The sequence below is a fragment of the Chrysemys picta genome, chromosome 3 (assembly GCF_011386835.1).
Source record: "Chrysemys picta bellii isolate R12L10 chromosome 3, ASM1138683v2, whole genome shotgun sequence".
NCBI lineage: Eukaryota > Metazoa > Chordata > Testudines > Emydidae > Chrysemys > Chrysemys picta.
In genome coordinates, this window is record NC_088793.1 from 184,312,084 (window position 1) to 184,324,179 (window position 12,096).

The following is a 12,096-nucleotide window of genomic DNA, read 5'->3' on the forward strand; positions in this document are numbered from 1 at the left end:
AGGCACCGCCCCCCCAGCTCCCATTGGCCGAGTGCAGAGCTGGTGCTCAGGGCAGGGGCAGCATTCGGAGCCCCATGGCCTCCCTGCCTAGGAGCCAGACCTGTTGGCCGCTTCCGGGGCGCAGTGCGCTGCCCCAGGACAGGTAGGGACTAGCCTGCCTTAGCGCTACAGCACTGCTGACCAGATTTTCAATGCTCCGGTCGGCGGTCCTGACTGGAGCCGCCAGGGTCCCTTTTTGACCGGATGTTCCAGTCGAAAACCAGACACCTGGTCACCCTAACTGAATTATCTCTGAAATCAAAATAGCCACGTTAAGAGCTACTTGAGCTGTTGACGTGACCATGTTTTTAGCTTATACAATTATACCAATTAAATACAATGGTTGTTAATAACTTAGCTTAATTACAACTTTTTTTTCAAATATAGCCTATGCACAAGATTTCAATTAATTTTAACTACTGTATATAGAGGAAATTTTGAAGAATCTGTGTTATTCCATTATTAAGATAATTTTGGACAAAGAAAAGATTGACACCAATGCTAAATTTCTTAAAGGACCCAATTTAAAATTAATTTTAACTCATAAAACAACAGATTTACTTGTAAATTCTAAAAAAAAAAATCTATATTTAAAGAGCGATTGCCGAAAGTTTGTGGAAGAGCATAGAATCATAGAATATCAGGGTTGGAAGGGACCTCAGGAGGTCATCTAGTCCAACCCCTTGCTCAAAGCAGGACCAATCCCCAACTAAATCATCCCAGCCAGGGCTTTGGAAGCCTGACCTTAAAAACCTCTAAGGAAGGAGATTCCACCACCTCCCTAGGTAACCCATTCCAGTCCTTCACCACCCTCCTAGTGAAAAAGTTTTTCCTAATATCCAACCTAAACCTCCCACACTGCAACTTGAGACCATTACTCCTTGTTCTGTCAAGATATGCTCTATTTTTCATATATAACAAAATGGATAAATCACTGCTTTAAGCGCAAAACAGAACACAACCTTAGCCATGAAACCATGACCAGTGCCTCCATAATAAAGAATAGGAGAGTTCTCTGTCTCTAGATTCAGGGCTTCAGCAAGTCTCACCACGAGAGGTAGAGAGACTGACATTAAAGCCTAAGAATAATCCAGAAATTAGGAAGATGGTGATTCTCCCTCTTGAGAAGGTTTATCTAACTGAAGCCTCTTCATCTTCACAATCTTCTGAAGCCAACAAGGGCCTAGGAAAAGACAGCAGTTGAGAGGACAGATATTCAATTTTGGAAATGGAGATCTGACAAGAGTCTCTCTTTAGTTCTTTTTCAGGGAAAAGACTTATGAATCTTTTGGACCCCAGAAAGTTAGTTGAGCCAACATCACTCAATAAAGCCAGGATCCCCACTTCATAGGGATAAAAGTGGATTTGAGGATCCCAAGTTGTAGTTCTTAGTAGGTGTCAAGGTTCCTTCTCCACTCTGAACTTTAGAGTACAGATATGGGGACCTGCATGTGAACCTCTAAACTGAATTACCATCTTAGATCTGGTTTTGCTGCCACCACTCCCAAGTACTAACTCCCTTCCCTGGGTAGCCTTGAGAGACTTTTCCACCAATTTCCTGGTGAACACCGATCCAAACCCTTGGATCTTAAAACAAGGAGAAATTAACCATTCCCCCTCCTTTCTCCCACCAATTCCTAGTGAGTCCAGATCCAATCCTCTTGGATCTTAAAACAAGGAAAAATCAATCAGGTTCTTAAAAAGAAGACTTTTAATTAAAGAAAGAAAGGTAAAAAATCATCTCTGTAAAATCAGGATGGAAAATAACTTTACAGGGTAATCAGATTCAAAGAGCCCAGAGGAACCCCCTCTAGCCTTAAGTTCAAAGTTACAGCAAACAGATGTAAACTCTCTAGCAAAAGGTACATTTACAAGTTGAGAAAACAAAGATAAACCTAGCACGCCTTGCCTGGCTGTTACTTACAAGTTTGAAATATGAGAGACCTGTTCAGAAAGTTTTGGAGAGCATGGATTGATGTCCGGTTCCTCTTAGTTTCAAGAGCGAACAACCCCCAAAACAAAGAGCACAAACAAAAGCCTTCCCCTCACCAAGTTTTGAAAGTATCTTGTCCCCTTATTGGTCCTTTGGGTCAGGTGTCAGCCAGGTTACCTGAGCTTCTTAACCCTTTAAAGGTAAAAGGATTTTGGTGTCTCTGGCCAGGAGGGATTTTATAGTATTGTACACAGAAGGGCTGTTACCCTTCCCTTTATAGTTATGACAGTAGGTTTACAGAATAAAACTATCTGAGAGGAGTGGAAAGCCCCAGAAGGCGAGGGATCCTAGGTGAACCTGAGGCTCCATACATTATGACATTGAGGTTGACCCTCAGCCACGGAACCTACTTTTCCAGGATACTGTACTGATGAAACATGAAAAGGGATTGATTACATTGCAAAAGAAAATTCCTTGCCCAGAGCTACAAAAGAGAAAGATGACAAAGCTTGACTTGCCCACAAGCTGAGTTTCTCCTATTCACTTAGAATCCAATAGACTGGGGTGGGTAAACTACCGCCTGCGGGCCACATCTGGCCCATCAGACCATTTAATCTGTCCCTCAGCTCCAGCCGGGGAGTGAGGTCGGGGGCTTGTCCTGCTCCGCGCGGTTCCCAGGAGGCAGCTGCCTTGACGCGGAAGCGTGGCCAGGCAGCTCTGCACGCTGCCCCATCCACAGGCGCTCATCCTTGCAGCTCCCATTGGCCATGGTTCCCAGCCAATGGGAGCTGCAGAGGTGGTGGCTACGGACAGGGCAGTGTGCAGAGCCGCCTGGCCGCGTCTTGGAGCTGGAGGGGGGACATGCTTCCAGGAGCTGCTTTCAGTAAGTGCCACCTGAAGCCTGCATCCCTAAGCGCAACCCCCCCGCGCCCCAATCCTCTGCTACAGCCTGATCCCTTTCCCACCCTACGAACCCCTCGGTCCCCTGGAGCACCCTCCTGCACCCCAAAGCCCTCATCCCTGGTCCCACCGCAGAGCGCACACCCACAGCCGGAGCCCTCACACCCCTCCTCGGTACCCCAACCCCTGCCCCAGCCCTGATCCCCCTCCCGCCCTCCGAACCCCTCAGTCCCAGCCTGGAGCCCCCTGCTGTACTCCAAACCCCTCATCCCCAGCCCCACCCCAGAGCCCACAACCCCCTCCTACACCCTGAACTCCTCATTTCTGGCTGCACCCCCAGCTGGAGCCCTCACCCCCTCCCACACCCCTACCCCCAATTTTGTGAACATTCATGGCCCGCCATACAATTTCCATACCCCGATGTGACCCTCAGGCCAAAAAGTTTCCCCACCCCTGCAATAGACCCTCCAAAATGGGAATGAAAGGTGGGATGTGTGGATATATCTCCTCAAAGAACTCCAGTTATAGATGAGTAACTTCTCTTTCTCTTTTGGGGATTGTCGGTACGGGTTTCCACTCTTGGAGATTCACAAAGAGTAATAAATCCCTAAGGAGATGGGAATGAGGAGGATTATTTAACTGAATAATGATTATTGTAGAATTGCTCTCCTGGACTAGGCATCAGATCATGAGGCTAGGCCAACAGTGATGCTGAGTAAAAATATTGACTGCAATCCTGGCAGCAGCTCTGTATATTTCCAAAACTGCAACATTCAGGGATCTGAGTCCCCATTTTTGTATAAAGGATCTAATCCACTTCGAAAAACATTGATAGGAAATATTGGAAATATTTTGTTCCATGATCCTGTCACCATAAACCAGAAATAATATGGAATGGTGTTATTTTATTAAGGTACAAGACAAAAGCCCTCTTAGCAACTAGTCACTGCTTTGTTGAAGATCCTTGTCTTCTTAAACCAGGGCCTGTTTTTATCATTAATGGATTTATGAAAGATTTAGTATAGTTAAGGTCCTCTCTTATACACAAGCAACTCTTGATAGCACCACATTTGAGGGGAGACTAATTCTTGTAGTGAGGACAAAATGAATGAAGGCAAGCAAAATAAAAAAAATCCAGTATTTATATAGGCAAGGGAAGGGTTGTAATTATTTTAATCTGCATCAGGTTTCAAACTGCTTCTTTTTAAAGGGTCACATAACCTTTTATAGCCAACTCCTTTTAAGAAACTAGGAATTTCAAGCACTTCTTTTCAGCAGGATTGTCCCTACATGCATTGGCACCCTATCCAAAGACAGACTCTTCCAGATTCTCTTATGCTCTATTTTTAATTTCCGTAAAAATATGTGAAATAATACCAAATTTTTTTATTTTTTATTTTTATTAAGTTTGCACAGTAAGAGCCAAAATCAAAAACCGCCATGTGAGATTTTTTTTTTTTTTTAAATAAAGAAAATTCTCACCTGGGATGAAAATTGGAATACCAAATTTTCACCTTATATATTCTAAGTCACTTAGATATTAAACTTTAAAAGGTATGAATTATAATATGAAGGTACATTGATGCTTTATATGTAACATCAATATCTCACTTGTAATAAATTTATTAACTAATCAGTAATGCAACTTGTTTAACATGGAATGTAATGGCAAAAAACTAATTACCTGCCACTAGAAATTTCATGACTTAAATTATTGATGAACAACAAAAGAAATAAGTAAAGGTTGTATAAAATACTCTAAGCTATGTGCATCCTAACGGCTATGACAAAGTGGCTCATTCAGGGTTAACACTTCATGTCTGGCAAACGTCAATTCCCCCTACATCAGGAACTTATCCGTTATTTCTTTCTGTAGCTCTGCCCATCTCTAGGATCAGCAGTGATCTGTGTCCTTCTAGCTGCTTATATCACTCCACAGCTCTTTCTAGTCTCAATTATATTGTTGCCAAAACCCATCACCATGAGTTTCAAGAGACACATGATCTTTTTAGCAACTAATGGTTGTTAGTATGGACACAATATGGAGAGGCATACTTGAGGAGGGTGGGAGTCTCATGGGAATGAGAGAAAACAAACAAAGCAGAAGGAGGTGGATTAGGGAGAGGAGCATTTGAAGTTCTGACAGGCTAAATGCTGTTATTCTGATCCAATAAGCCTACCTAATTCTGTATCCCTGATATACTATAGATCTATTTTAATGTATTTAATTACATTTACTGAAATGCTAAAATACAGCATCTATCCATACACTTTAGGTGGGGTCTGAACCTGCACCACTGAAGTAAAGGGGAGCTTTGCCATTGACCTAAAGATTAAAGGCCTTGGGAGCTCTTAACATTACTTAAAGATTTCCAACTGACTTGTTCTTTTTTAAGTAGTTTTGAAGTTTTTACCACATATTGGAAATATATTTAACCAAACAGTATTTCAAACTAAAATCATTTTGTAACTACTCACTACTGCTCTTTTTGGTTCCCAGTGTCTGGCCATCTTCAAGAGAGTTTGAACCCACAGAAGAACTATCTTGACTGTCCTGATGGGGTAGCTGAAGAAATCCTTCACTGGACTCCGAACGGGTAGGTGTAAGAGTCAGAGACTTCAGACGTTCGCGGTTAACATCCTTCTTAGATTTTATCAATTTCCTCATTTTTAGAGTAATCCAATTGCCCCTTCTGTTTTAATAAAATTAAACCCATTATTGCATTTATAATTCATTACTTTATAAAATGCATAATTTAAAAAATAATTTGTGTGCAAGTTTAACTACAATATGTGGACATGCTCTGCTCACATGGAAGTCAATGGGAATCTTACCATCAACTTCAATAGGGGCACAAATGGGTCCTTAGCTTGTTTAAATTTCTGGTTATACTCATTTTCATAAAATATATTCAAGCAGTACCTTCTGGGGGGGGATGGCTCATAAAATTTATACTGATCCATAATCTTCTCCTCTAATTTCTCCTTTTGTCGTCTCAGTTCATTTAACTTGTCACTGTAAACAGAAATTAATCAAAATTGCTATTTTAGCAGCTATGTATATATGTTTATATAATATTACATGTTTCTTTGCATTTTTAGGTATCTGAGAGCAGACTTTTTCACCTAAGAATAAGTGGGAGCCGCATAAAAATTGCCAAGAAACAGAGGTCTCTAAGTAATAAAGAGGAAGAAAGAGAAATGGCTTTTTATCAATACATTAGAAAAGAAAGAGACTTTTTATCAATACATTAGAAGCAAGAGGAAGACCAAAGACAGGGTAGGCCCACTGCTTAGTGAAGAGGGAGAAACAGTAACAGGAAACTTGGAAATGGCAGAGATGCTTAATGACTTCTTTGTTTCGGTCTTCACCGAGAAGTCTGAAGGAATGCCTAACATAGTGAATGCTAATGGGAAGGGGGTAGGTTTAGCGGATAAAATAAAAAAAGAACAAGTTAAAAATCACTTAGAAAAGTTAGATGCCTGCAAGTCACCCGGGCCTGATGAAATGCATCCTAGAATACTCAAGGAGCTAATAGAGGAGGTATCTGAGCCTCTAGCTATTATCTTTGGAAAGTCATGGGAGACGGGAGAGATTCCAGAAGACTGGAAAAGGGCAAATATAGTGCCCATCTATAAAAAGGGAAATAAAAACAACCCAGGTAACTACAGACCAGTTAGTTTAACTTCTGTGCCAGGGAAGATAATGGAGCAAGTAATTAAGGAAATCATCTGCAAACACTTGGAAGGTGGTAAGGTGATAGGGAACAGCCAGCATGGATTTGTGAAGAACAAATCATGTCAAACCAATCTGATAGCTTTCTTTGATAGAATAACGAGCCTTGTGGATAAGGGTGAAGCGGTGGATGTGGTATACCTAGACTTTAGTAAGGCATTTGATACGGTCAATGATACGTATCTAAAAGGGTGTCATAAGGAGGAGGGAGAGAACTTGTTCACCTTAGCCTCTAAGGATAGAACCAGAAACAATGGGTTTAAACTGCAGCAAGGGAGGTCTAGGTTGGACATTAGGAAAAAGTTCCTAACTGTCAGGGTGGTTAAACACTGGAACAAATTGCCTAGGGAGGTTGTGGAATCTCCGTCTCTGGAGATATTTAAGAGTAGGTTAGATAAATGTCTATCAGGGATGGTCTAGACAGTATTTGGTCCTGCCATGCGGGCAGGGGACTGGACTCGATGACCTCTCGAGGTCCCTTCCAGTCCTATAATCTATGAATCTATGAATCTATGAAATACAGAAAATAGGAGGTAAAGATATATCTAAATGAAGACATTTTAAAGACTTTCATGGGCCATTTACGGTCTTTAATATGATGTAATGCTGTACTTTATGAACACAGCATGCACATATAGGATACAATAAAGTAGTATTTAAAAACACTTTCTTTTTACTGCTAAAAGAAACAAAAGTTCTCTACTAGAAAAAGCAACAGAATTTTCAAAGAATTCTGGGATGCTTGAAGTGGAAGGAGGAATAATTTTTTTTTCATTAGATCCACATACCATAAAAACCATGTATTTTTAATTATTTAGTTTTAAAAATCAACATTTCTGGTTGTGATTATCAGCAATTAATATATAATGCAATCACTTTAGTTATGTTTGAAGAAAAAATACAAGAGAATAGGGTATGAGAGTATTATGTAATGTATCAGCCAGTAGAAGGTGTTTTTTTACATTTGTAAGCTTGCCATTGTCACATTTCTGAACAGCGGTTTCATAATTTTTGGTATACCTACATGTACTGTCTTTGTTCAACGTGGAAAAGATCCTTGCTTTCCATATTCTGCTCCAGTAATGTTCTATTCTGTAGCATTAATGTCTGAATTTGATCAAGTAGATGTCTGTTTTCTTCCTCCAGATTTCCTTTAAGCTGGCTAAGCAACTGTTAAAAATGTACAAAACAGGACTTAATATAAAACTGAGCACACTACCTGATTAACAGGCTTATCTAGAAGATATAAGCAGGACACACAAAGGCTTCAGTAAATCAGGCAAAAGACATAGCAATATCAAATAAATGGACTCAGAAATGTTTCTTTTAACATTTTAATATTTTGTTAATTGGCTGGATTCACTTTAACTAGCAGAGCAATCAATTGTAATAGAAAAATATCTTATTAATATAGGAGTTAAACTATTTTTGACCTAAACTCTTGACAGTGAATACCAGGACATACATTACAAAAATAAAAATAAACAAATTTCCTTTGTTTTTGAGATGAGTTTTAAGAGTATTGTTAAGTTGTTGCAGCCGAACACTGTGGCCCTGAAATAGCTTATTGCCAAGCAGACACTAAGGGTATGTCGACACTAAGGGTATGTCTACACTACGGGATTAATCCGAATTTATATAATTCGAATTTTGGAAACAGATTGTATAAAGTCGAATGTATGCGGCCACACTAAGCAGATTAATTCGGCGGTGTGCGTCCATGTACCGGGGCTAGCGTCGATTTCTGGAGCGTTGCACTGTGGGTAGCTATCCCATAGTTCCCGCAGTCTCCGCCGCCCATTGGAATTCTGGGATGAGATCTCAGTGCCTGATGGGGCAAAAAACATTGTTGCAGGTGGTTCTGGGTACAGCCTCACCCCTCCCTCCATGAAAGCAATGGCAGACAACCATTTTGTGCCTTTTTTCCTGGGTGAACACTGCAGACTCCATACCACGGCAAGCACGGAGCCCGCTCAGCTCAAGACAGCAGTCATGAACATTGTAAACACCTCGCGCGTTCTCGTGCTGTTTATGCTGAGCCAGGACCAGAAAAACGAGGCAAGGAGGCGGCAGCGACGGCAGTGCAGTGACAAGCGTGATGAGGACATGGACATGGACACAGAATTCTCTCAAACCACGGGCCTCAGTACTTTGGAGATCATGTTGTTAATGGGGCAGGTTCTATCCGTGGAACGCCGATTCTGGGCCCGGGAAACAAGCACAGACTGGTGGGACCGCATAGTGTTGCAGGTGTGGGACGATTCCCAGTGGCTGCGAAACTTTTGCATGCGTAAGGGCACTTTCATGGAACTTTGTGACTTGCTGTCCCCTGCCCTGAAATGCCAGAATACCAAGATGAGAGCAGCCCTCACAGTTGAGAAGCGAGTGGCGATAGCCCTGTGGAAGCTTGCAATGCCAGACAGCTACCGGTCAGTCGGGACTCAATTTGGAGTGGGCAAATCTACAGTGGGGGCTGCTGTGATGCAAGTAGCCAAAGCAATCACTAAGGTGCTGCTACGAAAGGTAGTGACTCTGGGAAATGTGCAGGTCATAGTGGATGGCTTTGCTACAATGGGATTCCCTAACTGTGGTGGGGCGATAGATGGAACCCATATCCCTATCTTGGCACTGGAGCACCAGGGTACCCAGTACATAAACCGAAAGGGATACTTTTCAATGGTGCTGCAAGCACTTGTGGATCACAAGGGACGTTTCACCAACATCAACGTGGGCTGGCCGGGAAGGGTTCATGATGCTCACATCTTCAGGAACACTACTCTGTTTAAACGGCTGCAGCAAGGGACTTACTTCCCGGACCAATGAATGGCTACGCAGGTGGTGTCGGAGAGAAGGCTTTGGATTCTTCGACCATGGGATGGTGTTCCAAGAAGGTGGAGTGCTAGGCAGAGACGAGCTCCACCTAACGAAGAGAGGGAAGAGCATCTTCGCCAGCAGGCTGGCTAACCTAGTGAGGAGGGCTTTAAACTAGGTTCACCGGGGGAAGGATACCAAAGCCCTGAGGTAAGTGGGGAAATGGGATCCTGGGAGGAAGCACAAGCAGGAGAGCACAAGAGGGGAGGACTCCTGTCTCATGCTGAGAAAGAGGGACGATCGATGAGTTATCTTAAGTGCCTATACACAAATGCAGGAAGCCTGGGAAACAAGCAGGGAGAACTGGAAGTCCTGGCACAGTCAGGGAACTATGATGTGATTGGAATAACAGAGACTTGGTGGGATAACTCACATGACTGGAGTACTGTCATGGATGGATATAAACTATTCAGGAAGGACAGGCAGGGCAGAAAAGGTGGGGGAGTTGCGTTGTATGTAAGAGGGGAGTATGACTGCTCAGAGCTCCGGTATGAAACTGCAGAAAAACCTGAGAGTCTCTGGATAAAGTTGAAAAGTGTGAGCAACAAGGGTGATGTCGTGATTGGAGTCTGCTATAGACCACCAGACCAGGTGGATGAGGCTTTCTTCTGGCAACTAGCAGAAGTTGCTAGATCGCAGGCCCCGGTTCTCATGGGAGACTTTAATCACCCTGATATCTGCTGGGAGAGCAATACAGCGGTGCACAGACAATCCAGGAAGTTTTTGGAAAGTGTAGGGGACAATTTCCTGGTGCAAGAGCTGGAGGAACCAACTAGGGGCAGAGCTTTTCTTGACCTGCTGCTCATAAACAGGGAAGAATTAGTAGGGGAAGCAAAAGTGGATGGGAACCTGGGAGGCAGTGACCATGAGATAGTTGAGTTCAGGATCCTGACACAAGGAAGAAAGGAGAGCAGCAGAATATGGACCCTGGACTTCAGAAAAGCAGACTTTGACTCCCTCAGGGAACAGATGGGCAGGATCCCCTGGGAGAATAACATGAAGGGCAAAGGGGTCCAGGAGAGCTGGCTGTATTTTAAAGAATCCTTATTGCGGTTGCAGGAACAAACCATCCCAATGTGTAGAAAGAATAGTAAATATGGCAGGCGATCAGCTTGGCTAAACAGTGAAATCCTTGCTGATCTTAAACGCAAAAAAAAACATTACAAGAAGTGGAAGATTGGACAAATGACCAGGAAGGAGTATAAAACTATTGCTCAGGCATGCAGGAGTGAAATCAGGAAGGCCAAATCACACTTGGAGTTGCAGCTAGCAAGAGATGTTAAGAGTAACAAGAAGGGTTTCTTCAGGTATGTTAGCAACAAGAAGAAAGTCAAGGAAAGTGTGGGCCCCTTACTGAATGAGGGAGGCAACCTAGTGACCGAGGATGTGGAAAAAGCTAATGTACTCAATGCTTTTTTTGCCTCTGTCTTCACGCACGAGGTCAGCTCCCAGACTGCTGCACTGGGCAGCACAATATGGGGAGAAGGTGACCAGCCCTCTGTGGAGAAAGAAGTGGTTCGGGATTATTTAGAAAAACTGGACGTGCACAAGTCCATGGGGCCGGATGCGCTGCATCCGAGGGTGCTAAAGGAGTTGGCGGATGAGATTGCAGAGCCATTAGCCATTATTTTTGAAAACTCATGGAGATCGGGGGAGGTCCCAGATGACTGGAAAAAGGCTAATGTAGTGCCCATCTTTAAAAAAGGGAAAAAGGAGGATCCGGGGAACTACAGGCCAGTCAGCCTCACCTCAGTCCCTGGAAAAATCATGGAGCAGGTCCTCAAGGAATCAATTATGAAACACTTAGAGGAGAGGAAAGTGATCAGGAACAGTCAGCATGGATTCACCAAGGGGAAGTCGTGCCTGACCAACCTAATTGCCTTCTATGATGAGATAACTGGCTCTGTGGATGAGGGGAAAGCAGTGGATGTGTTATTCCTTGACTTTAGCAAAGCTTTTGATACGATCTCCCACAGTATTCTTGCCGCCAAGTTAAAGAAGTATGGGCTGGATGAATGGACTGTAAGGTGGATAGAAAGCTGGCTAGATCGTCTGGCTCAACGGGTAGTGATCAATGGCTCCATGTCTAGTGTCCAGCCGGTTTCAAGCGGAGTGCCCCAAGGGTCGGTCCTGGGGCCAGTTTTGTTTAATATCTTTATTAATGATCTGGAGGATGGTGTGGACTGCACTCTCAGCAAGTTTGCAGATGACACTAAACTAGGAGGCGTGGTAGATACACTGGAGGGTAGGGATCGGATACAGAGGGACCTAGACAAATTAGAGGATTGGGCCAAAATAAAACCTGATGAGGTTCAACAAGGACAAGTGCAGAGTCCTGCACTTAGGACGGAAGAATCCCATGCACTTCTACAAACTAGGGACCGAATGGCTAAGTAGCAGTTCTGCAGAAAAGGACCTAGGGGTCACAGTGGACGAGAAGCTGGATATGAGTCAACAGTGTGCTCTTGTTGCCAAGAAGGCTAACGGCATTTTGGGCTGTATAAGTAGGGGCATTGCCAGCAGATCGAGGAACGTGATCATTCCCCTTTATTCGACATTGGTGAGGCCTCATCTGGAATACTGTGTCCAGTTTTGGGCCCCACACTACAAGAAGGAT

At 43.4% G+C, this 12,096-nt stretch overlaps 1 protein-coding gene across 16 annotated transcripts in view; it reads right to left on the minus strand.

The window, feature by feature from the left end:
• CCDC88A (coiled-coil domain containing 88A) overlaps window positions 1-12,096 on the minus strand; it is a 410,515-nt gene that overhangs the window by 88,314 nt on the left and 310,105 nt on the right. For all 16 annotated transcript variants that reach the window (XM_065590781.1, XM_065590785.1, XM_065590783.1 and 13 more), the window contains 3 exons: window positions 7,633-7,778; window positions 5,796-5,888; window positions 5,351-5,565 (listed from right to left, as the gene is read on the minus strand). In XM_065590781.1, coding sequence (XP_065446853.1) covers window positions 5,351-5,565; window positions 5,796-5,888; window positions 7,633-7,778 — 454 coding nt within the window. The remainder of the gene's footprint in view (window positions 1-5,350; window positions 5,566-5,795; window positions 5,889-7,632; window positions 7,779-12,096) is intronic.